This window comes from Muscardinus avellanarius (genome assembly GCF_963383645.1).
Source record: "Muscardinus avellanarius genome assembly, chromosome: 16".
In the NCBI taxonomy this organism is placed as follows: Eukaryota; Metazoa; Chordata; class Mammalia; order Rodentia; family Gliridae; genus Muscardinus; species Muscardinus avellanarius.
The window spans coordinates 50,690,957-50,717,702 of NC_137802.1; the positions used below are offsets into that span (position 1 = coordinate 50,690,957).

Below are 26,746 nucleotides of genomic sequence, written 5' to 3' on the forward strand. Positions count from 1 at the left end.
TAAATGAAGAGATTGGCTTTTGGGAAGGCCTGCGGAAGCCAACTCCCCCCCCTTTTTTTTTTTGGTGGTACTGGGGTTCCTGGAAGCCCTTCTACCTCCGGGCTACACTCCCAGACCTATTTTTACATTTTTATTTGGAAACAGAGCCTTCTAAGCCGGCACACTTGGCTGGCTTCGAACCTGCGCGATCCTCCTGTCTCTGCCTCCCAAGCACGGGGATTACAAGCGTGCGCCACCACGCCCGGCCGCCAACTCCCTTTTTGGTGAGCCTGCATATCCATTTGGCAACAATTGCTAGGAGCTGGGAAGAACTTTCTGATGTGGTTTTGCAGTTGCAATGGTTTCCAATAAGCCACATGTTTTCTCTAGGACCAGCTCCACTCCTTTCAGTTGCTTGCCTGTCCACTGAATGTACTTGGTTGAAATCTTTTTATCGAAAGAAGGAGTGAGGCATGGCTGAGGTCCTGTTGTAAATATGGACACAATTGGTGCACATTTCCTGCACGGAAACACCTTTGTCTTTATTTATTTATTTTTTTGCAGGTCTGGAGCTATACCCCCTGCCCTATTTTTTATTCTTTATTATGAAACAGGGCCTCACTAAGTAGCTGAGGCTGCCCGTGAACCGCAATCCTCTGGTCTCAGCCTCCCGAAGGCTGGGATCACAAGGGTGCGCCACCACGCCCAGCTAACACCTTTGTCTTTAAATGCAAGTCTTTGTGTGTGTGTGTGTGCGTGGGTCTAGGGCTGGAACCCAGGGGCATTCGACTTCTGAGCTACACCCCCTGCCCTATTTTTTATTCTTTATTTTGAAACCGGGTCTCACTGAGTTGCGGAGGGCCTCACTAAGTAGCTGAGGCTGTCCGCGAACCGCGATCCTCTGGTCTCAGCCTCCCGAATGCTGGGATTACAAGCGTGTGCTGCCATGCCCGGTTTAAATGCCAGTCTTAATACCAAACATGTAGGCTGTTTGACGTGATGCATGAAAGCGCTTGTGCTCTTTCAGATTTTATATTCATGGAGCCGTCCAAACACTTAGTTTCAACCTTTATGTTCTTTTCCTAGGAAAGATTCATGGTGTTTGGTGATTTGCATTAGAAACAGTAAGACATAATGGAAAAAGTCAGGAAGAAGACATAAGGGAGCCTGAAAAGTGACAAGATCCTGTTATGTTTTGCAGGTGTATTTAAGTACACTTGTTTACAAACTGAAGACAAAATCTCAAGGGAGTACCAATCATGCTGACTTTATATTGCAATAAAGCATAAGTTTATTTTGGTATAGAAATACATTAGGTTCCCAAAAAATCCTGGAGAAAGGAAGTTAGGAGAATGATTTCACCAACTGCTAGGTGGTTTGAGAAGATCTGTGCCTAACTAAAGTGACCCAAGGAATAAGCATCATGAGGTTCAATTCAGTTAGGTGACACCAACTCACTCCATGTGTTCTAATGTTGAGCGCACACATGAAATATCTGAAATCAGCATGGAGGATGGCAGGTCCAGGCCAGGCGCTCATTAGCCCTCTAAACAAGGAAGGTCCTCATCTGTGGAGAAGGACGGATAAGGCGGTGAGGTGTTGAAGGGAAGACTCAGCAGCAGGGGCAGCAGTCAGGCACAGCGCAGCACATGGGGCGGGGGCAGGTGGAGATGACACAGGTCGGGCGGTAGCAGTTGGTGTGGCAGGACACACAGCCACAGGGGGGGCGCACGCAGCAGCAGGTGCGGGTGCAGCAGCCACAGCAGGTGGGGCAGGGGCGGCAGCAGCTGGTGAGGCAGCAGCAGGGGCAGCAGGGGCTGCAGCAGCTGGAGCCACCGCAGCCAGAAGCCCCGCAGCAGCAGATGGGGTTGCAGCAGCAGGGCACACAGCGCCTGGGGCAGCAGCAGGTGGTCCTGCAGCAGATGGGCTGGCAGCAGCCACAGCCCTGGCCTGAGCAGCAGGAGCCACAGCAGGAGCTGGACATGGTGTCAGAGGGTGGAGGTTCTGATGGTAATAAGAGAGTGTGTTTAAATGAATCTGAAAGCCCCTTTGCCACACATCCTCTTTTATACTCTCCTCTAACCATCTTCTAGACCACTTCCAAGTTTTTTCCCCCTAAGGAAATAGTCATTAAGTTAATCACTCTGGGTTTTTTTGGGGGGGTATTTTAAGATGAAGTCTTAAAGATGAAGATATTTTAAGATAAGTCTTCCTTTTCCTCATGTGTTAGGATTGTTTAATTTGGTCATCCTCACATAATCCTTGTTTGGCCACTGTCTTCTCAGAACGGCCTATCCCATGGATTTGGTCACTGGTATGAACCTATGGTCTGTGTATCACTCATGATGTTCTTTGGGTGGATTGGCCTCATGATGCCCTTATCTCTTTTGATGTCAAAAAAGAAACAGAATTATAATAGGGAAGTTGACAAAAGCACGTCTTCATAAATTGGCTCCTTGTGGGCAGTGAGGAAGAGAATCCTAATTGTGAGTCATGAATGTCCATTGGATAGTGGGCTCTCTAGACTACTTCAAGGTATGCACCAGATTTTACTTCCTTTTTTCAATTTAAAACTCTTACCAATGACTCATTTTTATTTTAAGTGTGAACAGTATTTGAGTCATCTTAAAGGACTCTCACTGGTCCAATATGAGACAACTTGGGCATCAAAATGAATTACATCAGGAATGGATTTTAACCCATCAAATAAATTAAGAATCCACGAGAGGAACATGGTGAAGGAATAAGTTCTAATGATCCTGTGTACATTTATGCAGCTATAAATACCAATTTCAATATTATAAATGTAAAGCAAAAGTAAACAGGGTTCGGTCTGGAGGGAAATGCACCAGGTGGTCCAGACATGTATGCTTTTATACATGAAACATCAGTATGATGTATGGTTACAATGCCTCAATAAGAGTATATTAAAAAGAATCCATGAATCTACCCTGAAACTAATTAGAGAAATAAAAGAGGTGAGGCAAGTATCTGTGATAGTAGAATGACAATTAATAAATGTAGAAGGAATAATGGCATTGCAAAATTACTGTATATAGTCATCATAATAAAATTTGATTAAATGCCATCAATGAATGCTGTAACTATTAAGTAAAAGTTTGATTCAGAATAGGACATTTGCATACCTCAAAATGTATCACCATCAACTAGGGAAAATGCTGACTTTACTGTGAAGAAAATTGAGAACATATTTTTAATGCTGTGAAAAAAGTTAGTATTGTTGCCGGGCGTGGTGGCGCACGCTTGTAATCCCCGCTTGGGAGGCGGAGACAGGAGGATCGCCCAGGTTCGAAGCCAGCCTTGCTGGCTTCAGAGACCCTGTTTCCAAATAAAAAATATAAAAATGGATCTGGGAGTATAGCCCAGAGGTAGAACAAACGTTTCCAGGAACCCCAATACCACAAAAAAATTAAAAGTTAGTATTATTAATGATAAACAAATTGACATTTTCCCCTTGTAGTCGCACACTGAAAAGACTTATCACATACAGTATTCCTGCCAAAGGGCATAACCTGAGTCTTACTATAAAAAAACATTAAATACACATACACTAAATAATCATCTGCATAATGACTGGCCTCTTTGCTTAAAAAAATCAAAGCCATCTAATAAAAAGCCTTCAGATTTAAGGAAACGAAAAATATGATATCCAAATGCAATGCATGGACATGGATAAAAATTGCTCTATAAGATAGTATTGGCAATATTTGGATATAGAACTTATATTGGATAATAGGTAAGAGTATTCTATCAATAAAATTGTTGTATCCATCCATCTACCCACCCAACTATATATCTACCTATCTTCTGGTCTACCTTTCTGGAGAGAAGATAAGTGTGGAAATAATACATCTAGAAGAAAGCTTCATGGCATAAGTACATTTCTGCATTCATTTTTTCAACTATTCTGAGTTTAATTAAAAAAAAGTTAAAAATATAAAAATAGATTTGGATTGAAAAAATATTTTATTCAGTGTTAGTATGTTAAGAGTGGGTTGTTCTAGGTCTTTGGGGAGAAATTATTATGTATCTAATAGATTTTACTTTACAGGAGCTTCAGCTATAAGTACTCTTTTTTGTTAGACACAACAAGTAACTCTCTCATCTTTTTTAAACTTTAAAAATAAGATACTTCTTGTACACATGACTGATTTTGCAGATGTACCTCCTAGTACAAACAAATATAATTGCCTCAAAAACATCTTAAAATATTTTAATTACATAGGTTAATTTGGAAAAGCAAAACAATACAAATAAAAAAAGAAAGGAAAGAAGGAAGAAAAGAAAGAAAGAGAAAGAAAAAGGAACACTAATTTTCTAGAAGCAAAGAGAGAACTCAAACTACAAAAATTAGCTTATGTCCTCTGGCCTAATCAGAATTGGAGGCTAAAATCCAGGAAGGTACAAGAAATGGGACCTCAGACTATCACAAACTAGGGTCTAGGAAATGTGGCCCCTGCATAAAATTTGTATTCTTCATGTGGTTCCTTTTGAGACGATGCAGAAAAAAAAAAATCTTAGTCTTTTTGTAGGGTCTGAATTCAAGAATTTTATGTGGCAATCAAGTGTCTCGTAGACATTTAAACTGTACAGTAATTAAGTTTTTTATTTGGGTAGAGAAGGAATCAAGGTGAGAAACTAACTGGTAATTGTAGTGGTTTCAATTTAGAATGTCACCCCAGCCCTCACAGAAACACGGTAGCAATGTTGGAAGTGGGGCTTGGTTGCCAGGAGGGGTCCCTGGGTTGTGATCTTGGGGATTGTATATTAGTTCCTCTTACTCTCTGCTCTCCCTCTCTTTCTGCTTCCAACCTTCATAATGTTTGAGCAGAGCTTTGCTCTCTTCCTCTCTCCAATCCCTGCTGCCATGACCTGAGCTTCAGACCCTAGCCTCACATGGACCGAATCCAGAATATCTAGAAAACTGTAAGCAAATAAATCTTCCGTTTTCTAAGTTGTGTGGCCATTTTTGGATTGTAGCAGGGATATTGTTGATTGAGACTGTACTAAGTAGAGAATGTTCTTGGAATCACAAGAAACACAAGCAACCATTAAAAAAATGTATAGCACATGGAAATACCCCCCCCCCAAGAAAAACTCAAAACGAAAAAGCATTCAAGCACAAGAAGAGATAAACCTCTAAGAAATCATACACAGACTCCACTAGATGTCTATAGAGGACAATTTCTGCGTAGGTCAAATGCACAGGCCACTATTACAAAGTACACAAGAAATAATTCATTGTCAGTAGCACAGTAGATGTAGGAAAAGAAATATATAACCTCAGAGAAATGAGATAACTGAAGATTATGAAGGAACCCACAAATTAGTTTAAAAGCCAAACAGGAAGAAGAAACAATAGTTAAGGACCTGCTTGAAGAAGGAAAATAACTTTATGTCACTATTCTTTTTGTTTCTCTGGGTGTATAATTCTACATGAGCAGCATTTTCTCTCAGCATTTTTGTGTGTGTGTGCTTTCATTGGTGCATTATAGTCTCCCATCATAAGTCATGTCGATAATGACATACGTTCACACAGCTCTTGGTTCCCCCTCCCCCATTAGCCTCCCTCCCAATGTAGAGTACCCCGACTGACATTGGTATATTCACTTGTGTGCACAGAGTAGATGGTAGTATTTACATTAATGAACCTCAGTCCTCCTCCTCCCTGCCCCAGGTCTCCTCCCAGGCTCTCCTGAAGTTTCTCCTCCATTGTCTGGAGTCCGTCTGGATTCCCAATTACTCCCTAGCTTGTGCATATTAGGGAAAACAGGACTTTTCACTTCTGTGACTGGCTAATCTCACTCAACATCATGTTCTCCAGGTCCTTCCATCTTCTTCCAAATAACATAATTTTGTTCTTCTTTATTGCTGAGTAGAATTCTATTGTGCCTATTTGCCATAATTTTGTAACCCATCTGTTGATGGACACCTAATCTTTTCATTGTCTTCCAGTTTCCATCATTTCAGTTGGATTCCAGGCTTACTTTTTTTTTTTTTTTGGTGGTACTGGGGTTCCTGGAAGCCCTTCTACCTCCGGGCTACACTCCCAGACCTATTTTTACATTTTTATTTGGAAACAGGGTCTCCTAAGCCAGCGCGCGGGGCTGGCTTCGAACCTGCGCGATCCTCCTGTTTCTGCCTCCCAAGCGCGGGGATTACAAGCGTGCGCCACCATGCTCGGCTTACTTTTCTATTTGAAACAGGATGTGTTGTGGTTTTTATCCCTGCTGGCTTTTGCCTATAAATAATGCAAAAAGATCTACATGATATTTTGATATACTGTGAAATAATCACAACAGGCAAGCTAGTCAACATATCCACACTTTACAGCACTACCTGTGCGCATGTGTGTGAACATTTAACAGCTACCTTTGGAAATTGCAAGTGCGCAATGCATGCATTAGATATTAGATCTCCGAAATTTATTCATCTTTCATAACTGCAACTTGAGGTTCTCTTTTCTTTTTCTTTTATTTCCTTTTTTGGAGGGGGACTGAACCCTGAGGTATCCTACCTCCGACCCAGGGTATACTCTACACCCCTGGTCGTTTTTATTTTGAAATAGAGTCTTTCTAAGTTTCCGAGAGTCTCACTAAGTTGCCGAGGTTGGCCTTGAACTTGGCATCGTCCTGTCTCAGCCTCCCAAGTACTGGGATTATAGGTGTCTGTCACTATACACAGCTTTATTTGGCTCTTTTATTCCTGATATTCCTGTTAATTTTTTTTAAATTGAATACTAGATATTATGTATGAGAAGCTTTAGAGGCTTGAGATGATTTTATCTTCTACCTGAAATTTTTGAATTTTCTTCTGAGACCAGAGTCCGTCAAATCCTACCTGTACAGGTCAATTTCCATTGTTTACAAGCACGGGTTTCCTAATTTTATTCACTTATCAGTTATCCTTGGTGAAAGATTAGATCTGATACCAGCTAGGTTGTCACAGCTGGAAGTGAAATTCTTTCATTTTTCATGTATCTTCTCTTTTCTTTGGATTGTGGGCTTTACACCCTACAAATTTTTCATCTTGTTTCTCTGGATTCTCCTTTTTAGTCTTCAGTGGTTGCTGTTGCTCCTTTTTCTGCTTACAAGTGTTGGAATGTTTCATAGTTTAGATCATGGATTTTATCTCTTGTTCCCTATGATGTAGGAAGCTATGTAAAATCATATGACAGTTGTTATTATTATTTTTTTTGTGTGTGGTACTGGGGTTCCTGGAAGCCCTTCTACCTTTGGGCTGCACTCCCAGACCTATTTTTATATTTTTATTTGGAAACAGGGTCTGTTAAGCCAGCCCGGCTGGCTTCGAACCTGCGCGATCCTCCTGTCTCCGCATCCCAAGTGCGGGGATTACAAGCGTGTGCCACCACACCCGGCTGTCATATGACATTTAAAACTATTTTATTTGCTGAGACCAAATGAAAGCTCAACCTATTCTTACATACCATCTCAGATCCATCAGGAGTTCACTGTGAGTGAAGTGGAGACACAATGTCACCACACAGGTTAAATTACTGCCCAAGCCAGGTGTATTGGTGTGTGACTGTAATCCCAGTACTTGGGAGGATGAGACAGGAGGGTTGCAAGTTTGAGGCCAGCCTTGGTAATTTAGTAAGATTTTGAGCAACCTAGAGAGAACTTGTAGATCTCCATCAACAGATGAATGGATACAAAACTTTGGGAAATACACACAATGGAATTCTATTCAGCCATAAAGAAGAACAAAATTATATCATTTGCAAGAAGATGGAAAGTCCTGGAGAACATTATGTTAAGTGAGATCAGCCAAGCACAGAAGGAGAAGGTACATATGTTTCCTCTAATTGCCCAAACTAGGAAACACAAAGGATACCAGTGGGACTCCAGATATTAGAGGGGAAATACTAGCTAAGTTTGAATGGAAAGATAGGAGAGGAAAAAGGCTGATCTTGATTAATGAGGGTCTACATCCGAATAGGTGTAAAATTATGAATATGACATGGTTATACTGGACAACCATTGGTGGGAGGGGGAAGGAAAAACAGGGGTGGGGGGAGAGGGCACCAAATATAGTTTAAATGTATACCATTTATATTCAATAAAAAATTTGTTAAAAAAAAAAAAGAAAACAGAGCTGGAGGAAAAGCTCAGAGATAGAATGCCTCTCAGGTCAATTTCCAGTACTCCTCCCATTATTATCCATGTAGTAGAATGTATGGAAGTTAAAGATATTTATGAATCAGTACCAAATACCATTTTATTAAATATTTTTCCTACACATCCTAGAATTTATTTATTTATTTATTTAGTGCTACTGGGGTTCCTGGAAGACCTTCTGCCTCCAGGCTACACTCCCAGACCTATTTTATACTTTTTTATTTTTGGAAACAGGGTCTCCTAAGCCAGCGCGGCTGGCTTCGAACCTCTGTGATCCTCCTGTCTCGGCCTCCCAAGCGCGGGATTACAAGCGAGCGCCACCAAGCCCGGCTTAGAATATACATTTAATATAAAACTTTCTAAATATTTCTTCTAGCATAAATTGATTAAACAGTATCTTTACTTTTTCCCCCAGGATAGAATTGATAAAAATTTGGTAGTATTCTGGGCTTACCTAGGAACCAAATTAATCCATTAATTGTTTTCTTGTCATTTCCTACATTTTTAATAGACTTTTTGGACCAAGGGTATCTATATCATGCTGTTAGCTACACATGTCAGAAATATCATTAAGATAATATTAAAGTTAGAATATTTCATGTTTTCTATTCCCTCAACATCTCAGTAAGGTTAATTTCCCTAAAAGATACTTATTTTGTTGTTAATAGGTAGAGATGAAATTAAAGACATGATAAATTTAATCACATGAGTGATTAATGAACCCTAGGGAGGATGCTCTGGCCTTTCAAGAATAGGAGAAAAGATAAAATGACAGAAAAAAGGAGATGAAAGAGGAAAAGAGAGACAGAAGAAAAAAGAATGGAAGGAAGAGAGTATGAAAGAAGGGAGAGAAAGAAAGATGGGTGAATTCAGGGATGAAGTAAGCAAGAGTAGAATTGTAGGGAAAGATATGCTGTCAAAAATAGAGGAAAGTTTGCTGTGGATATAACTCTGACAGGTCATGTTTCTTTATACCCCTAAAACACTTAAACAATATTCCTTACTATTCTTCAATTTATTTAAAAGTATCTAGATATAAGTATTGTTATTTCCTTTTTCCTTCTTTTAAGTCATTATATTTTGGCACTTTCTTGAAGGAGAGAGCTGGAATAGAACAGCTTGATTTAAATGTGTTTGTTTATTATTTTTCACTAACTGAAGACAATTATATTTCACACAGTAATAGATGCAAGAAAGCTATATCTTATGCCAGAAAAGTGAAACTTTATTTTGAAACAGCAACAATAGAATGTAGAAATGTCACTGTAAAAGGATATACAAGTTGGAACTATATGACTTTCAGCTCTGAGGTCTTAGGACCTACCTCTTTGAAATTTCTGTATTATATGCATTTGTGTCAATTTCAAACTAAAATCCTAAATTGATAGTAGCTATATACTGAAGAAAATGATACTGAATTGAAAACACTAAACTTTGATCATTAGAGACTGAAGCACTGATAATTACCTTTATTGCTCAGATCTCTCTAATACCTAAAACAACAGTCAAGAGAAAGGTGTCTCCATCTTCCAGCAAGTGTGAGTGCATGATGCAGGTGGTTCACTCTGCTTGCCTGATCTGTTTTTCAGTGGTTGTCTTCAGCTCACCGCAGCAATGAGATCTGGAGGTGTCCGTCCTATCTGGACCCTCCCTCCTGCCCAGGGGTGGCCCATAGCTGATGACAACTGAGCAGGAGCACAAAGGTCTAGTCATCTTGTTTTTAGGAGAGGCAAGGCTGTGGTCTCATTCACATGCTAGAACTTCCTGGGAATCAGAGGAGGTAGAATTCATTCTATTCTTTCCCACAACTTTGCCTTATTTCTCCAGAGATCATTTTCTTGTAAGAAGTTTGCACAAACAAAATTCCTGTTTCAGGTTCTTCCTTCAGTGAATTTTTTCTGAGCACACAAATCACAGGTTCTGAGCTGGGTGCTTAATGGAAGAGCTCTTGGCTAGCATGCATGAATCCTTGGGTTCAATCCAACAAGAAGACTAATAACAAGTGTAAAAACAACTGTGTAAAAATTAGAAAACAAAGAGTAAAGTGCTGAGAAATTTACCAGTTCATTGTATAGCAATGTTGACTCTGAAATCCATATTTAGTGTGTTGAAGTGTGCTGAAGAGCATTAGCACAGAGAATAGGGACATATGTGGCTTAGACTGGGTGCCCCTTGTAGTATCTCTGGATAGAGAGGCTTGGGAGCAAGTTTGTTTGGAGAGTGATCCCAGGAAACACTGTAGGGAACTTGGGAAATAATCCAGGACAGGGAGGGAACATAGTATAGAATGACACAATGAGCAGTCCCACTTAGGACCCCAGGAAGACTGGAGCAGCACACCCCCACTCAGGGGAAGAAAGTGCACATGTTCACCAAGCCCTCTCACTGGCTGAGGTCTGCTCCTACTGGATTTGACTCTCCTGCCAGAGTTTTTTCTTCATCCAGAGAAATTTCAGGCAGGGAGTGTGCATTAGAGGAATACTAACACATCTTCTTGTATTAAATGGGGAGTGCTCATGGAATATATGTGGAACACCTAAATTGTCTGTTTCTGTTCTTCCTATTTTTTAGAGATGAAAAACAAAAATAAATTAAGAAATAAGCATGAAAATTCAAGAAGGAAAAATGAGATGGCACGATGTTCTTATATTTGTATGACAGCAAAATCCAGATTTATTTAAGATATAAGAATATATCCATGTGAGAAAACATGGCGGAAAGCAAATATTTCTAAGGGGCTTATATGATAGTTGACATATTTGAGGAAAATTGAAACGTTGGTCTTTTGGGAGAGAAATAGTAACTGGACAGAGAGGGAGTAGAATATTTGTAGTCCAAACTCAATCTAATCATCACTTGAATTAAGGTTTCACAATTGACCTAGCATGACCGAGCCCCCAGATGGACTCCATGAAGAGCATTGGTTGATACAGCCTGGAGAGTTGGGTGTGAGCATTCAGCAGCAAGAACCACAGCAGCTGGGGCGGCAGCAGGTGGTCCTGCAGCAGGTGGTCTGGCAGCAGATTGGGCGGCAGCAGATGGGGATGCAGCAGGTGGGTCTGCAGCAGCTGGATCCACAGCAGGAGGGCCTGCAGCAGCTAGAAATGCAGCAGCTGGGGCGGCAGCAACTGGGGCAGCAGCAGGGCTGGCAGCACACTGACTGGCAGCAGGGGCGGCAGCAGCTGGACCCACAGCAGCTGGGGCGGCAACAGGTGGTCCTGCAGCAGGTGGTCTGGCAACACTGGGGCCTGCAGCAGCTGGACACACAGCAGCTGGGGCGGCAGCAGCTGGACACACAGCAGCTGGGGCGGCAGCAGCTGGACACGCAGCAGCTGGGGCGGCAGCAGCTGGATCCACAGCAGCTGGGGCGGCAGCAGCTGGACACGCAGCAGCTGGGGCGGCAGCAGGTAGTCTTGCAGCAGGTGGTCTGGCAACACTGGGGCCTGCAGCAGCTGGGCTGGCAGCAGGTCTCCTGACAGAGGCCTTGATCACAGCCCTGATCAGAGCAGACGGAGCCAGAACAAGAGTTGACCATGGTGTCAGAGGATGGAGGTTCTATGTGGGTTTCTAAGAGAGTGAGTTTTGGGTTTTGGATTCTCCTTGCTGCCAGTTCCCTTTTTATACCTAGCTGAGGAGTTTCTGTGATGATGAGAAATCAATTTTGTTGTTTTTGTTTATATGACACAAATGCACTTAATAAGTTGTATTTTCTAGTAAAAACTCACAACCAATGTGTAGAAATAATTATTTCCATGTTCTCAAGTTTCCTGATGTTTTCACATGAATCGCCTTTGCTATTTACTCCCTTGAGTACAATAGCACATGACTTCAAACTCTGGGTATTATATTACATGTGAGCATCACTGTCTTTTGTCTAGTTCCCCTCTTCACATGACTTCATGGGAGCTTCTGATAGCTTCTGACCTCTGGTGAATAAATGCATGTTTCAATCTGTTGGAATGCTGGTATCAAAAAAGGAAGTAAGCTCCTCTTTTTCCGTGTGAGAGAAGAGGAAGCTTTATGATTCATGTGGAATTCTGGGTGGTCACTGAACCCATGAGATTCCTAGGTCATTCTAGGCTGTGTTCATTCTCATTATCCAGATGCAACTTGTAACAGTTAACAGTGACTCAGTGCTTTTAAGGACAAAAGAGTCAGCTGAGGTTGATCTCTCCTACCTTCAGACTTGTCCTCCAGGCTGAGGTCGTGTAATTTAGACAACAGGGTTTTTTTTTTTTCCATATACTTTTAGTTTTTTACAATTTTACAACATAATTTTTATTGCTACACAGTATTGCATCAAGTAGCATAAACTCTGATTTATCCCTCCCCATCCTTTCAGTCAAAAGCTTTTATTAATGCACTGTAATTATACATTATAATGAAGTTCAGAGTAATAGAAATGCACATCTACACAGCACTTGGTATGTTTCCCTCTGGATCCAGTCCCACTCCCTCCCTCTCCATACATGTTATTGATATTAGTGTATAGGTTCATAGCAGCATTTGAACCGTTTCCTTCACCCGGTCTTTGGGACTTTGATGTTATCCATTCATCTATTGATGGACACCTTTGCTTCCTATCTTTTTTCTAACTTCCACATATAAGAGCAAACACACAATACTTGATTTTATGAGACTGACTGATCTCACTTTGATACTCTTCAGTTGTCATTTTTCTGAAAATGGCATAAATTTCTTCTTTTTTATGGATGAATATAATTCCATAGTGTGTATAAACCACATTTTCTTGATCCATTATTGAATGCCTGTATGTGCTAGTTCTAAGACAATTTGCTTGCCTCCTTCTGACCACGTCATCCGAATCATTGCATAGAGCCTTAGATCTGCTCCTGGTTATTACACGCCCAGGGGTACCGAGCTTTCTCTTAACTGCATCGACACATTTGCAAACAGACCTTTCATTACACAGATCCAGTGTGCCATCTCATCCTTGCACTTGTAAAAGGAGGGAATTATAAGCCTCATATACCTTAATACTAAAAATACCATATAAAACCCCATTCTTTGATTTAGCTCTAGCTAATAAAGGATGCTGTTGAAACTCGAGCTTGCATCCTGTAATTAGCAGTTGTCAAAGAGGAACATAAAGGAGAAAAGATGTGTTAATTCTGGTGAATGAAAAGACAGGTCTGTATTCTGTAGAACAATTCAGAGTAAGTGGAAAGGGTGGAGCTGAAAATGTCTGCAAGACTTTCTTTTAATGATATTTGAAGAATATAACACACAACCTATATTGAGGTAAGACCCACTCTATGCCAACTTCTCTTCATCTCTTGACATCTTAACACTTTTAAAATTTAATTTAAATTTATTGGTGCATTGTAGTCATACATCTTAATGGCGTATAAGATGGTAGAGGCATACATGCACACATCACGCTTTTGGTTGACTACTTATTTGAAAATAAACATGGATGATATATAATATGTGAAAATTTAATGCATTTTAAAATATTTTAATACATTTTGGATTATTAAAAACAAGACTTATAAACCTTGATATTTGTATAAACATGGAATTGTAAATACTGTGATATACTTTCCTATACAAGAATCATTCTTATCTGAGTTTGGATGATAAGAAAACTAAGCCTCAAAGAAATGTCTTGTGTATGTTCTCTTTTTGCTATTAATGGTGGTGTGAAAGTTTTATTTTATTTTACTTTATTTTTGACACTGCGGATTGAATTCAGGGTCATTCTACCTCTAAGCTACTCAAATCCCTTTTTACATTTTTATTTATTTTTATTTTTTATTTTTTGGTGGTACTGGGGTTCCTGGAAACTCTTCTACCTCCAGGCTACACTCCCAGACCTATTTTTATACTTTTTTTTTACTTGGAAACAGGTAAGCCAGCGCCGCTGGCTTCGAACCTGCGCGATCCTCCTGTCTCCGCCTCCCAAGCGTGGGGATTACAAGCGTGTGCCACCACGCTGGGCACATTTTTATTTTAAAACAGGTTCTCGCCAGGAGTGGTGGCGCACGCTTGTAATCCCCACACTTAGGAGGCAGAGACAGGAGGATCACGCAGGTTCGAAGCCAGCCGCGCACGCTGGCTTAGGAGACCCTGTTTCCAAATAAAAATGTAAAAATAGGTCTGGGAGTGTAGCCTGGAGGTAGAAGGGCTTCCAGGAACACCAGTACCATTAAAAAAAAAAACCAAAAACAAAAACAAAAAAAAACAGGTTCTCACTATGTTGTTGAGAGACTTGCTAAGTTTCTGAGGCTGACCTTGAACCTGTGATCCTCTAGCCTCAGCCTCACTAGGACTAGAATTATAGGCATGTACCACCAAGTCTGACTTGTCTTTTAAAGTACTGATCATAGTTTTAACAATGATTGGTTTTTAAATTATGTACCTGGATTAGTTTAATAAAATAAAAATCAATTTCTAAAACAAGACAAAGCAACAAAATATCAATACAATAAGAGATGCTTAATTTATTTAATGACTATGTTCTTATAAATGATGTTAAATGGTTTCAAAATAAATCCTTGGAGAGTTGACACATCCTCTGTCGTAACCAAATATGCTTCAATTACATCCCATATTGCAGCTTCCATTTTTTTTAGTAGGTTGATATTATAACATTTATTAAAATAATGCTATGGGTTAATAGAAACAGCAAAGAACCAAAAAATTAAAATGCAAGCTATGTGAAATCCCAACTAAAACCCAAAAGTGTCTAATGTATTAATTCATCAACTAAAATCCCAAGAAAGACAAGACACCCAATATAATAAAGTACTACAAAACAATTGGCAATTTTCAGTTATGAAAATTATGGATTTTGAATTTTGTATTGTTTTCTCAATCAAGAAAAAATTTCTTTTTGAATATTATATAACATACATATAAAACAAGATAGAAAAATACATTATAAACTTGTAACAATGGCTGTACATATCTTACATGTTTCTCTTAGGCAATAGGTTGGTTATGGTACATACACAGCATGAAATTACTAAGATAATAAAGAATAGATAAAAATACATGTTGGCTATATGGTAACATACAAGCAACACTCCCATCTATCCACACTAAAAAATTACATATGTAGCTTCCATTTTTATTTATTTTTATTTATTTTTAAAAACTTTTTTTATTGGTGCATTGTATTCATACATCATAACGGGGTAAAAGGCTTGTGTGGACATACATGTTCACATCTCCCATTTAGCCCCTGCCCAATTCCCACCCCATTCCCTCCCCACCCCTCCTTCCCATGCTTGGCTTAGTGGTTGACTTCGATATGTTTAAGTACATTGTGTGTTTTAGAGTAGCTTCCATTTTTAAAGAACCATATTCCTTCATCATATCAAACCGACTTTACTTCTGGGCTTCTTTCGTTTGTTAAGTTAAACAAAAATTAAATTCAATTTCTTAATATTAAAAATTGTGTATACACAGGATTTGGACCAGGATTTGGGCTTTTCTTTTTCTTTCTTTTCTCCTTTGGTACTGGGGATTGAACCCAGGGGCATTCTGCCTTGAGCTATACCTCTAGCCCTATTTTTTTTTTTTTTTTTTTGAAACAGGGTCTCACTAAGTTGCTGAGGCTGGTCTTCAACCTGCCACCCTCACCTCTCAGCCTCCCCAATCCTGGGATCACAGGTGTGTGCCCCTGTGCTAGTTAGCCTTCATTTTTACTTTCATGTTGACTCTGGTGTTACAGGCTTCATACTTATATCAAAAGCGCTGACTTCAGAAAGGGCATTTGAAGCATAGCAAGCTCTCATCCACCGCTTTCTCTGACTTGACCACTCGGATCTCCTGGATTTGAGGATTATACAGGTCAAAGAAAATCTCAACACCTTGCTCTTCAATAGTATTCCTTCCTCAGGATGAAAGCCCACAGACTCGCTGGTGTTTCATTGGCATATGGGCTGGTTGTGGTAACTCTTAGTATACCTCCAGCTTAGAACTCTGGAATATGGTGTACTGTTCTCCTGTCTAACATATCTTTTCTTTCTACTTGAAATTTCAGAGGATTTGTTCTTCCCCTTGGAGGAATGACTTTAGAACTCAAGAATGGCTGGCGATAGAGGCCAGCACAGGGAGCAGCAATGTGGAGTCTCAAGATTCCACGCCAGCCATTATGACTCCCAGCCTCTTGCAATGTAGACCGCCATGCTGGATCTCCATGTCCACTTATGAACGACCAACAAGGTGAGGAAATCCCAAAGGAGGGAGAGTAAAAATAAGAAGAAACCTCAATAACGGGAGAGGCTAAAACTACGAAGGGATCTCAGTCAGGAAATACCAAAATTTTGAGCATTAAAATTTTAAAAGTTTTATATGCATATCAAAGTCAATCACTAAGCCAAACATGAGAAGGAGGGAGGGGGGAAGGAATGGGGTAGGAACTGGGAAAGGGCTGAATGATTATCTTCTTGTTCTCCACTAAGGTGTATGACTATAATGCACCAATAAAAATGAATGCAAAAAAGGTCTTATGGAAAAATGGCTATGAATTTTATAATTTCCCAGAAGTTTTCACTTTGTATTCTGAAAAAGATTTTTATATTTAGAGACAAAAAAAGGGAAGGAAGAGAGGAAGAAACAACACTAAAAAAATTTTTTTGGACAGCCAATAATGGGGCATCATAGAAGAAGAAATATAATCAGATGAAATTTAGATGACTTTAAGATATTCAACTTATTGGAATTGTTAAGGGACATTTGAAAAATATAGCAAAATTTAATTTTAGGTGATAGAGGACAGAGAAACAGTTGTACACATTTTTCTGTTGTTCATTAGGAGAGAACACTATGCAAAATAGTATTCTAGCCTAGGCTAGTATTCTAATAATAGCAAAATTTATATTAGTTGAAATCCTATATGTGTACCAGGCTCCATGTCAAATGGATTATATAAATGGGGTCCTGAAACCTTTGAAGAATATAATGTGTTGTTCCTAATTCACAGAAAAATAAATCTGAGGCCTGAAAGAGGATAATAATCTCTCCCATGTCACACACTAAATACTTAGTGCAGTCCTGATGTAACACAGATGATATGAATCAAGAGACCCTGCTCTTAAACATGCTCTTCTGCACTTGGAATAAGATGGCTCTTCATGTGAAGTGGCACGGAAACACACACACACACACACACACACACACACAACTAAAAAATCAGGAGATTAGTATCAGGAAATTGACTCTTTATTGAGAATACATAGAAACAGTGCTATATGAGATCATCACAATTAGTGTATATTTAGAATAAAAACATCACGTGTCAAAAATGTGCATATACACTGGGACCTGGGTTAAAATCTTTTAACAAAAATGTGTTTACACCTGTTATCTCCTAAAGGAACTGAATTCAACTCTTTATGCCACATCGGAAAAGGGGTTGGCAACTAAGAGTCTATCATCTCAGTCACTGACTGGCTGTGATGTGTTTTATATAACTAATGAAGACATCTGTGTGTACGAGGCAGAGGTCAGCAAAGAAGGTTGGATAAGGCAGTGATGTGTTGGAGGGAAGACTCAGCAGCAGGGGCAGCAGTCAGGCACAGCACAGCACATGGGGCGGGGGCAGGTGGAGATGACACAGGTCGGGCGGTAGCAGTTGGTGTGGCAGGACACACAGCCACAGGGGGGGCGCACGCAGCAGCAGGTGCGGGTGCAGCAGCCACAGCAGGTGGGGCAGGGGCAGCAGCAGCTGGTGAGGCAGCAGCAGGGGCAGCAGGGGCTGCAGCAGCTGGAGCCACCGCAGCCAGAAGCCCCGCAGCAGCAGATGGGGTTGCAGCAGCAGGGCACACAGCGCCTGGGGCAGCAGCAGGTGGTCCTGCAGCAGATGGGCTGGCAGCAGCCACAGCCCTGGCCTGAGCAGCAGGAGCCACAACAGGAGCTGGACATGGTGTCAGAGGGTGCAGGTGCTAGGTGGGTTTCCAAGCGAGTGAGGTTCTGGAGTTTAGGAGCCTCTTTGTGTCGCAGCCTCTTATACCCTGCCCGTTTCCCTGTTGTCCATATGTTTTCTTTGTTTTTATTTCCTGAATAGCTAAGTAATTATCAGATTACACAATAATGTTTGTCCATTTAGTGGTTTAATTTGTTAGAAACGATATTTTCTTGTCCAGTTGAAATGAATTCTGCTGTTCTGTATTTCCTCTTGACTCACACTTGATGGCATCTTTGCAACACGACCTCTTCATCTTCCCTACCTTGGCCTATCATGTGATGCTCTGCATCTGAATGGACATTCCTCACTCTCTCTTCCTGAATCCCATACTGTGGTGAGAGGTGGTCAGTAATGTTTCCAGTTATGCTCTCTTCCACTGACCAATGAGAGGAAGCGCATCTGCTTGGTGTGCATTTGCTGGCATTACAGGTAAAAGTTCCTATTGTAGGGTCATTTCTGAGTGATGAGGAAGGGAACTGGCTTATGTGTGTTGATGTTGGTGACATCTATGCCACTGGAATGGGTTTCTCTGGATGTTTCATACTTTGGATCATATTCAATACCTTTTTTTTTGAGGGTAATTTTTTATTAAGCAAGTGATGGTTTGATTATATTTTTATTTTATTTTTTTATTTTTATTTTTTTTGTCTCTGAATATTCTTATTTTATTGTATTTATTTTATTTATTTATTTTAACAATTTTTTTATTGAAGATAAATAGTATACATTTAAACTATATTTGGTGCCCTCTTTCCCCCGCCCCCATTTTCCCTTCCCCCCTCCCACCAATGGTTGTCCAGGTTAACCATGTCATATTCATAATTTTACACATGTTCCGATGTAGACCTTCATTAATCAAGATCAGCCTTCCTCCTCTCCTATCTTTCCATTCAAACTTTGCTGGTATTTCCCCTCCATTATCAGGAGTCCCACTGGTATCCTTTGTGTTTCCTAGTTTGGGCATATTAGAGGAAACATATGTACCTTTTCCTTCTGTGTTTGGCTGATCTCACTTAACATAATGTTCTCCAGGGCTTTTCATCTTCTTGAAAATGGTATAATTTTGTTCTTCTTTATGGCTGCATATTCAATACCTTTAAAGGCTGGCAGGCAATATCTCTGTCTAGTTGCTGTTACAGCACCGTCACAATTTCTTAAATTGCTACTTTGCTGTTTAATGTATTTATATCATGTATCTCCAGCTAGTCTATTAAATTCTGGAAGACATAGCCTCATTTTTATTGTTTATCTAATTAATTAAAATATTTCTTTTAAAAAATTTTTATTGGTGCATTGTAGTCATACATCTTAATGGGATACAAGATGGTGTAGATATACATGCACACATCACTCAATTAGCCCTTACCATGTTCAGCTGATCTCTTAAATACTGGAAGATGTTTATATTTCTTATTAATTGAGTTAAATATTTTTAGTAAAGAGAAAGTTTTGAATAAATAAAGTTTTGGATGTGTATTTCTTTCTTTCTGATGTTTTCTTAACACTTCAGCATGTTGAGTATGCATCTCTTTAGAGCTTATTTCCAGAGTTGAGAAATCTCTGGTGCAGGTGTTTTGGATGAATCCAAAATATCAGTGGATTTTATTAAATTCCATCTTATTGAATGACTCTTTCACTTACGTCCTACTTAGTGGTAGTACAACTTGAGCATACTTCTGTATCATTCAGAGGAGATGTGAATATATAGACCCCTAGGCCGCTTCCAGATTTTGTAAGAGTTGGGGGGAACCAGAGGCCCTGTATTTCTAACCAGTGGCCAGATGGTGTTAATGCCAAAGGCCCAAAGGGACACACTTAGAGACTACTGCTTAAGCTTTCTATTCAGGCTTTACAGAAGCACCTAGATCAGGTGCTTGTTTATAAAACTCACTTGAACAGATCTACGAGACATCTATTGGGGTTAGAAATATGTTTTAGAGTCTCCTGCTGGGGAATTCATAGCACACTGGAGGACCACACAGGCATAACTGAGTGTGACGAAGGGACATCAAAGGAACTCAGTATAGTGGCATTTCACTAAAATATGCTTGGAGCAGATTAGCTAACACAACAATTTGGTAGATTTATTCCTAAATTAACATTTATTATCAGTTTTTACTTTTTATGAGGAGGTTAGTTTCTGTACATTGAAATGCACAACTGGTTTTTGCATACTGAACTGCTTTGTGATGCATACTGGTTTTCGTTGTGCTTAATTTTTCTGATTTTGCTTTTGGTTTTTGCAGTGTTGGAGATGGAACCCAGAGCCAATCACATGATAGGCAAGTGCTCTACCACTGAACTACATCCCTGGTCTCTTAATTATACTATTGAGTTTTGAAAAATATAACTCCCGTACTTATATATACCAGTAGGTCCCTAAATGTCCCTTCAGTAAATTCCCTTAACTCAGAGGCAAACCAGAGTTCTAATAAAAATTACCCATAGACTAGTTTTGATCCAGAATTCAAGTAAATGATACCTGGCATCATTTTTCTCTGGAATCTGTACTTTGTGGCTTTTTCTGTGCCAATGCATAACTAAACCAACTCATTCAGACTAATATTAAGATTTCATTTTAAGCATCACTAACAAATTCCATGGCATGATAATCAACTTTCCCTGATTTACCAGGACTAAAGGAGTTCCCCCCAAATATACAACAAACAGGGAAAACAAATAATTTGGTTACAAAGAATCTTTAAATTAATTTGGACTATTAAAAACCAAGCCCCTTTTGATATATTTTTCTTGTTAGTATAGTTAGCAAACACTTGGTTTACTTGGTCTTATTTTATGGTGTGTGTGTGTGTGTGTGTGTGTGTGTGTGTGTGTGTGTGTGTGTGTAAAACTGGAAAACAGTAAGCATTTGAGCAATTTATAATGTGAGGCTACATGGTGTTCTGGTAGAGGTAGAGGTGTCAATTCTCACTGGATTTGCTATATGTGAGAGGCTGAGGAAAAATAAAGACATAGAAGCAAGACTTTTTTATTTTTAAGGGAAAGGCTCTCATAAAAATATAGATTAAGAAACAGTTTTGAAGTTGGGGGTGGTGATACACCCTTATAATCCTAGTACTTAGGAGGCTGAGGACAGCAGGAGGATAGCAGGTTTGCATGCAGTCTCAGCAACTTAGCAAGGCCTTCTACAACTTAATAAGCCCTGTTTCAAAATAAAAATAAAACAGGCCAGGTGTGGTGGAGCTCGCTTGTAATCCCAGTGCTTGGGAAGCTGAGATAGGAGGATCGCACAGGTTTGAAGCCAGCCTCACCTACATAGTGAGGCTCTCAGCAACTTAGTGAGACCCTGTTTCCAAATAAAATATAAAATAGGTCTGGGAGTGTAGCCTTGAGGTAGAAAAGTCCCTGGGTTCCACCCCCAGTACCAAAAAAAAATAGAACTGGGGGTGTGTGGCTCAGAGGTAGAATGCCTCTGGGTTCAATCCCCAGTACTACCAAAGGTACAAAAACAAAACAAAACAAAAGATGGAAAGAAGGAAGAAAGAAAGAAAGAAAGAAAGAAAGAGAGAAAGAAAGAAGAAAAGAAAGAGAGTTGTTTCAAATGAATTTAAGAACTGATTTTTCTCTGTGAAGAATGACCATGGTATTTTTACAGGAATTGCACTGAATCTGTAGATCTTTTTTTTTTTTTGAAGGACAGCCATTTTGATGATATTTATTCTCCCTATCCAAGAGCATGGGAGATTCTTCTACCTGCTAAGATCTTCAATTTCTTTCTTTAATGTTTTATAATTTTTATTGCATAGGTCTTTTACATCCTTGGTTAGATTTGTTTCTAAGTATTTTATTGTTTTTTGAGGTTATTGTGAATAGAAATGTTTTTTAATTTCTTTGTCAGTGGATTTGTGGTTAGCATATAGACTAGCTTCTGATTTTTTTTAGGTTGACTTTGTTTCTAGACACTTTGCTGAATTTGTTAATCAGTTCTAAGTCTTTTGGTTGAGTTTATTAGGTCTTCTAAGTATAAAATCATATCAGTCACAAAAAGTGAAGGATCAGGTGTTCTCCCTCATATGTGGAAGCTAGGGAGAAATTGGAACACAGGAGGGACTCCAGAAAAAGGAGGACAAACCTGCCTGGAATGAAGGAAGAGACCTGCGGGAGACAGAAAGGGGAAAGAAGACACGAAGAGGGCAACACCTCAATGATCATGGTGCACACACACAGACTTATGAAAGCTGATCAACGTGTTAAGCATAAGAATGTGAGCAGGGAGAGGAAGTGGGGTGGAAACTGGGGGAGGGCTCAAAAAGTACTGTGTGCATGTATGCCTTTGTGACCCTGAACTTCATCAAGATGTATGATTACAATGCACCAATGAAAAGAGAGAGAGAGAGAGAGAGAAGCACTAAAAAGGCAGATTACATTCCCACTACAGACCAGTGTGTAGACAATCAAAGCCTCCAACCAATGGTTCGCACAGCTGTCTGAAAAGTGGAATTGCCTGAGGAGTGTTAAAAATTGCTTGGCTCCTGCCCAGAACAATTCTGATTTCACTGGAAGTTTTTAAAGCTCCTCAGATTATCCCAGTTGGCAACAAGGCCAGCAACACACCTCTCTAAATTTTCTGTTTTATATGCATTTGTGTCCATTTCAAACTGAAGTAGCTAAACTTGTGAAATACTATTGATAGTATCACAATAAAAAAAGAAAATCATTCTGAATTGGAAACGTTGAACTTTGAGCATTGCAGACCTTTACTCTTTTGATCACTTTAATACCCAAATAGTCCAAGAGAAAGATGTCCCCCATTCTTAAACTATTGTGGGTACACAATGGAGGTGGCTCACTCGGCTCACCTGCTTTGTTCTCCAGGTAACTGATCCTCAGCTCATGGCAGCAATGTGATATTCATAGATGTCTGCCCTATCTACATCCTTTTCTCCTGCCCTGGGGTGGTCCACAACTAGTGAGCAGGAGTTCCAGGTCAAGCCAACTAACTGGCCTGTAGGAGATGCTAGGCTGTGGCCCCACTCTCACTCTAGAATGTCTAGGAGGGGTCACATGAAAGTGAAATTCACTGAAAAATCACATTTTGGCTCAGCTAGTTTCTATTATAACTTGCTTCTGGCAGCTTCATCTGATATTTCATTTCCTTGTAAGATTGTTGGGCAAAAATCCATGTTTCAGGTTCTGCCTGTAATGAATTCCACTGAGCACATAAATCAGTGGGGGGGGCACCCTCTTAAACAGAGCCTTCTTAAGGACGAGAATAACTAGCATTGTCATTTTCTAGCCCTCAGATATATTGATGCACTGGGCTGGGAATGCAGCTCAGTGGAAGAGTTCTTGCCCATCATAATGTGAGAAAATAACAAGAAAAAGATTGAAGACAATGAGTATAAAAACAACTGTGTGAAAATTAGAAAGTAGAAACAATTAGATGCTGAGATTTACCAGCTCATTGCACAGTACCCCAAGACTTGACCGTGGCACCATAGAAACCTTCACATTGTGTCTCAAGTGTGCTACAGGGCACACACACTGAGTTAGAAACATGAGTCTCTTAGCTTGGGTTCCCCTTGGAGTAGCCCTAGATACCAGGGTTTTAGAGGAAGTAATTTGCTTGGGAAATGATCCCAAGAAGAACCGTAGGGAATTTGGGAAGTGATTCAGGGCAAGGAAGGGAAGACGGTACAGAGCTACCTCATAGCAGAATGGCCCTGGAGGTATCTGGGCACTGGTCCCAGCAAGGACTCCAGGAATAGTTGAGCAACACAACCCCACTCAAGGGGGCTTTGACTCACCTGCCCAGATTTTACTTTTCATCCAGAGAAAGTCCTCAGGCAGGGAATTCCAGGTTCTTCAAAACCATCTTCCTGCATTAGGATGGATTGAACAGAGGAGGAGCACCACAAATTTTGTGTTGTGGTCTCCTTCTTTAGAGATTAACTATAGATAATTTGACAATGAGAATAATAACTCAAGAGAAAAAAGTAAAATGACTTCATGCCCTTGTATTTGCTTGCCACAAAAATTCAGATTTATTTAAGACATAAGAAGAGCTCCATACGAGAAACCATGACAGAGAACAAATATTTTCATGGGGGAGGGGGTGTTACATGATAGTTGACAAATGTTAGAGCAATTTCAAATTATTCATTTGGGAGATATAGAAACTTAGTGGAGGAGGAGGAAGTACATTTAGAAGCTAAATTCACTTGAATTATTAGTTGGAATTAAGATTTTACAACAGGCCTAGCCTGCCTGTGTTCCCAGATAAACTCCATGAAGAATACTGTAGTTGCTGTAGTCAGGAGAGTCATGTGAGGAGAGTCAGGTGAGCGTGCTCAGCAGCAAGAACCCCCACAGCAGCTGGGGCGGCAGCAGCAGGGCTGGCAGCAGTAGGTAGGGCGGCAGCAGGTGGTCCTGCAGCAGGTGGTCTGGCAGCAGATGGGGCGGCAGCAGCAGGGGCGGCAGCAGCTGGAGCCACAGCCACCACAGCCACTGGAACCACCACAGCAGGGGCGGCAGCAGCTGGACACACAGCAGCAGGGACGGCAGCAGCAGCAGGGGCGGCAGCAGCTAGAGCCACAGCCACCGCAGCAGGGGCGGCAGCAGCACGGGCTGCAGCAGCAGGGGCGGCAGCAGCTGGACACACAGCAGGGGCGGCAGCAGGTGGTTCTGCAGCAGGTGCGCTGGCAGCAGCCACAGCCCTGCCCAGAGCAGCAGGAGCCACAACAGGAGTTGCACATGGTGTCAGAGGGTGGAGGTTCTGGGTGGGTTTCCAGGAAGGTGGGTTTGGAAGATTTGGAAGCCTCCCTGTCCTGCATCCCCTTTTGTACCCTACTAAGGGGCTGCTGTCTTCACCTGGGACATTATTTCCTTGTTAATGTTTGTATTAATAAGAAGGCAATTATCAAATTAGGCAAGTTTATTTTGGGGTACAATTTCAGGGTGGAAGGAAAACTTGATTTTCCTTTCCTGATGTGTTAAGATTCATCCATCTGATTTTTCTGAATCACCTTGAAAGTGTCCTTTATCTTCCTCAAAGAGAGCTGTGCCATGAGGTGCTACCTATGGACTGTATTCTTGTGTACTGTATTATTCCCCTGATGTTATAGAATTGATCTGTTGGTTTTTCTTGAACCACCTCTAAATTGTCTTTCTTGCTTTTGGTCTCTCAGAGAGAGCTGCCACAGAACAGTAAGCCTCTTGGTTCTGTGTGCGTCAGGTTCATTTTGCTTAGCATATCGTTTCTACTCTTGCTTTATAATGATTCTTATAGGCCCATAATTCTTTCTGGTGATCTAGGAGGGTAACCTGAATTTCGTTATTGTTTTTAGATGGCTTATTGACTATAGGACTCTGTGCTAAGAACATTTTTTTTAATTTTTTAAATATATTTTATTCGTGCATTGTAGTCAAACATCACAATGGAATACAAGACCTGTGAGGATATCCAAGCACACATCATCCAATTAGCCTTTATTCAATCCCCATCCAACTCCCTCCCCCTCCCTCAATCCCATGCTTAATTTAGTGATTAACTTTGATATGTTTGTTTACATATATCATGTATTTTTAAAGAGATTCCATCTTCCCCCTCCCATTTCCTCTGATTGGTCACCTTAATTACTTCTCCATAGGGCCCTTTCTTCAATTAGATTTCCTCCTATTACCCATTTCTTCCTAGTTTTTGCATATTAGGGAAAGCATCTGATTTTTTATTTTCTGTGATATTTCTCTGTGTATGCTGCATTGCAAGTTCCAATCCCGCTCTTGAAGGCCCTGGCACCGGCCTGGCCACCCGGCAAACTCTGATCCTGGCCTCGGAGGCCCCAACACCAGCCTTGCCTTAAGGCAAGCTCCTATCCTGGCCTTGCTGGCTCCAGCTACGGCCTCACCACATGGCAGGCACTGATCCCGGCCTTGCTGACCCCAGCACTGTCCTCACCTCATGGCAGGCTCCAATCCCGGCCTTGGAGGCCCCAACACCGGCCTTGCCTTAAGGCAAGCTTCTATCCCAGCTTTGCTGGCTCTAGCTATGGCCTCACCCCATAGCAGGCACCGATCCCAGCCTTGCTGATCCCAGCACCAGCCTCGCTGCATGGCAGGCTCCAATCCCAGCCTCAGAGGCCCCAGCACCTGCCTTGCCTCATGGCAGGCTCCAATCTCAGCCTTGCTGGCTCCAACACTGGCCTCACTCCTTGGCAGGCCCCGATCCCGGCCTCACTGGCCCCAGCACTGGCCTAGCCGCGCAGCAGGCTCCTATCTTGGCCTCAGAGGCACCGGCATCAGTCTTGCTGTGCATTGGGCTCTGGTCTCTGTCACTATGAGCAGGTCTTCTACAGATGTTCCCTTTTTTCTTCCTTTTTTTTTTGTGGTACTGGTGTTCCTGGAAACCCTTCTACCTCTGGGCTACACTCCAAGAGACCTATTTTTTTAAATATATATTTATTTGGAAACAGGGTCTCTTAAGCCAGCGAGGCTTGCCTCGAGCCTGTATGATCCTCTTGTCTCTGCCTCCCAAGCGCAGAGATTACAAGAGTGTGCGATCACGCCCGGAGTTCTTCAATTTTTTTCTTTTAATATGAGAGAACAGTACATGTCTTTTGTGAAAGCTTGGACCACAAATACCTAGTGGCAATGAATTTTGACTTCCCTCCAAAGGTAGAGATCCACAGCTTCACTTTGGAGAGCAGGCTCT

General features: G+C 40.9%; 2 protein-coding genes across 2 annotated transcripts in view; both read right to left on the reverse strand.

The window, feature by feature from the left end:
- The window catches only part of LOC308275703 (uncharacterized protein), a gene marked incomplete at both ends in the record, with an annotated part of 67,951 nt that extends 56,278 nt beyond the window's left edge, over window positions 1-11,673 (reverse strand). The window contains one exon of the mRNA XM_080714056.1: window positions 11,107-11,673. Coding sequence (XP_080570182.1) covers window positions 11,107-11,673 — 567 coding nt within the window. The remainder of the gene's footprint in view (window positions 1-11,106) is intronic.
- A 12,713-nt stretch (window positions 11,674-24,386) lies between these two features.
- On the reverse strand, window positions 24,387-24,791 carry LOC308275499 (uncharacterized protein; the record flags this gene model as incomplete). The annotated part of the gene is made up of 1 exon (XM_080713809.1): window positions 24,387-24,791. The coding sequence occupies one exon, from the start codon at window positions 24,789-24,791 to the stop codon at window positions 24,387-24,389; it is 405 nt and encodes a 134-aa protein (XP_080569935.1).
- Between the last annotated feature and the right edge of the window lie 1,955 nt (window positions 24,792-26,746).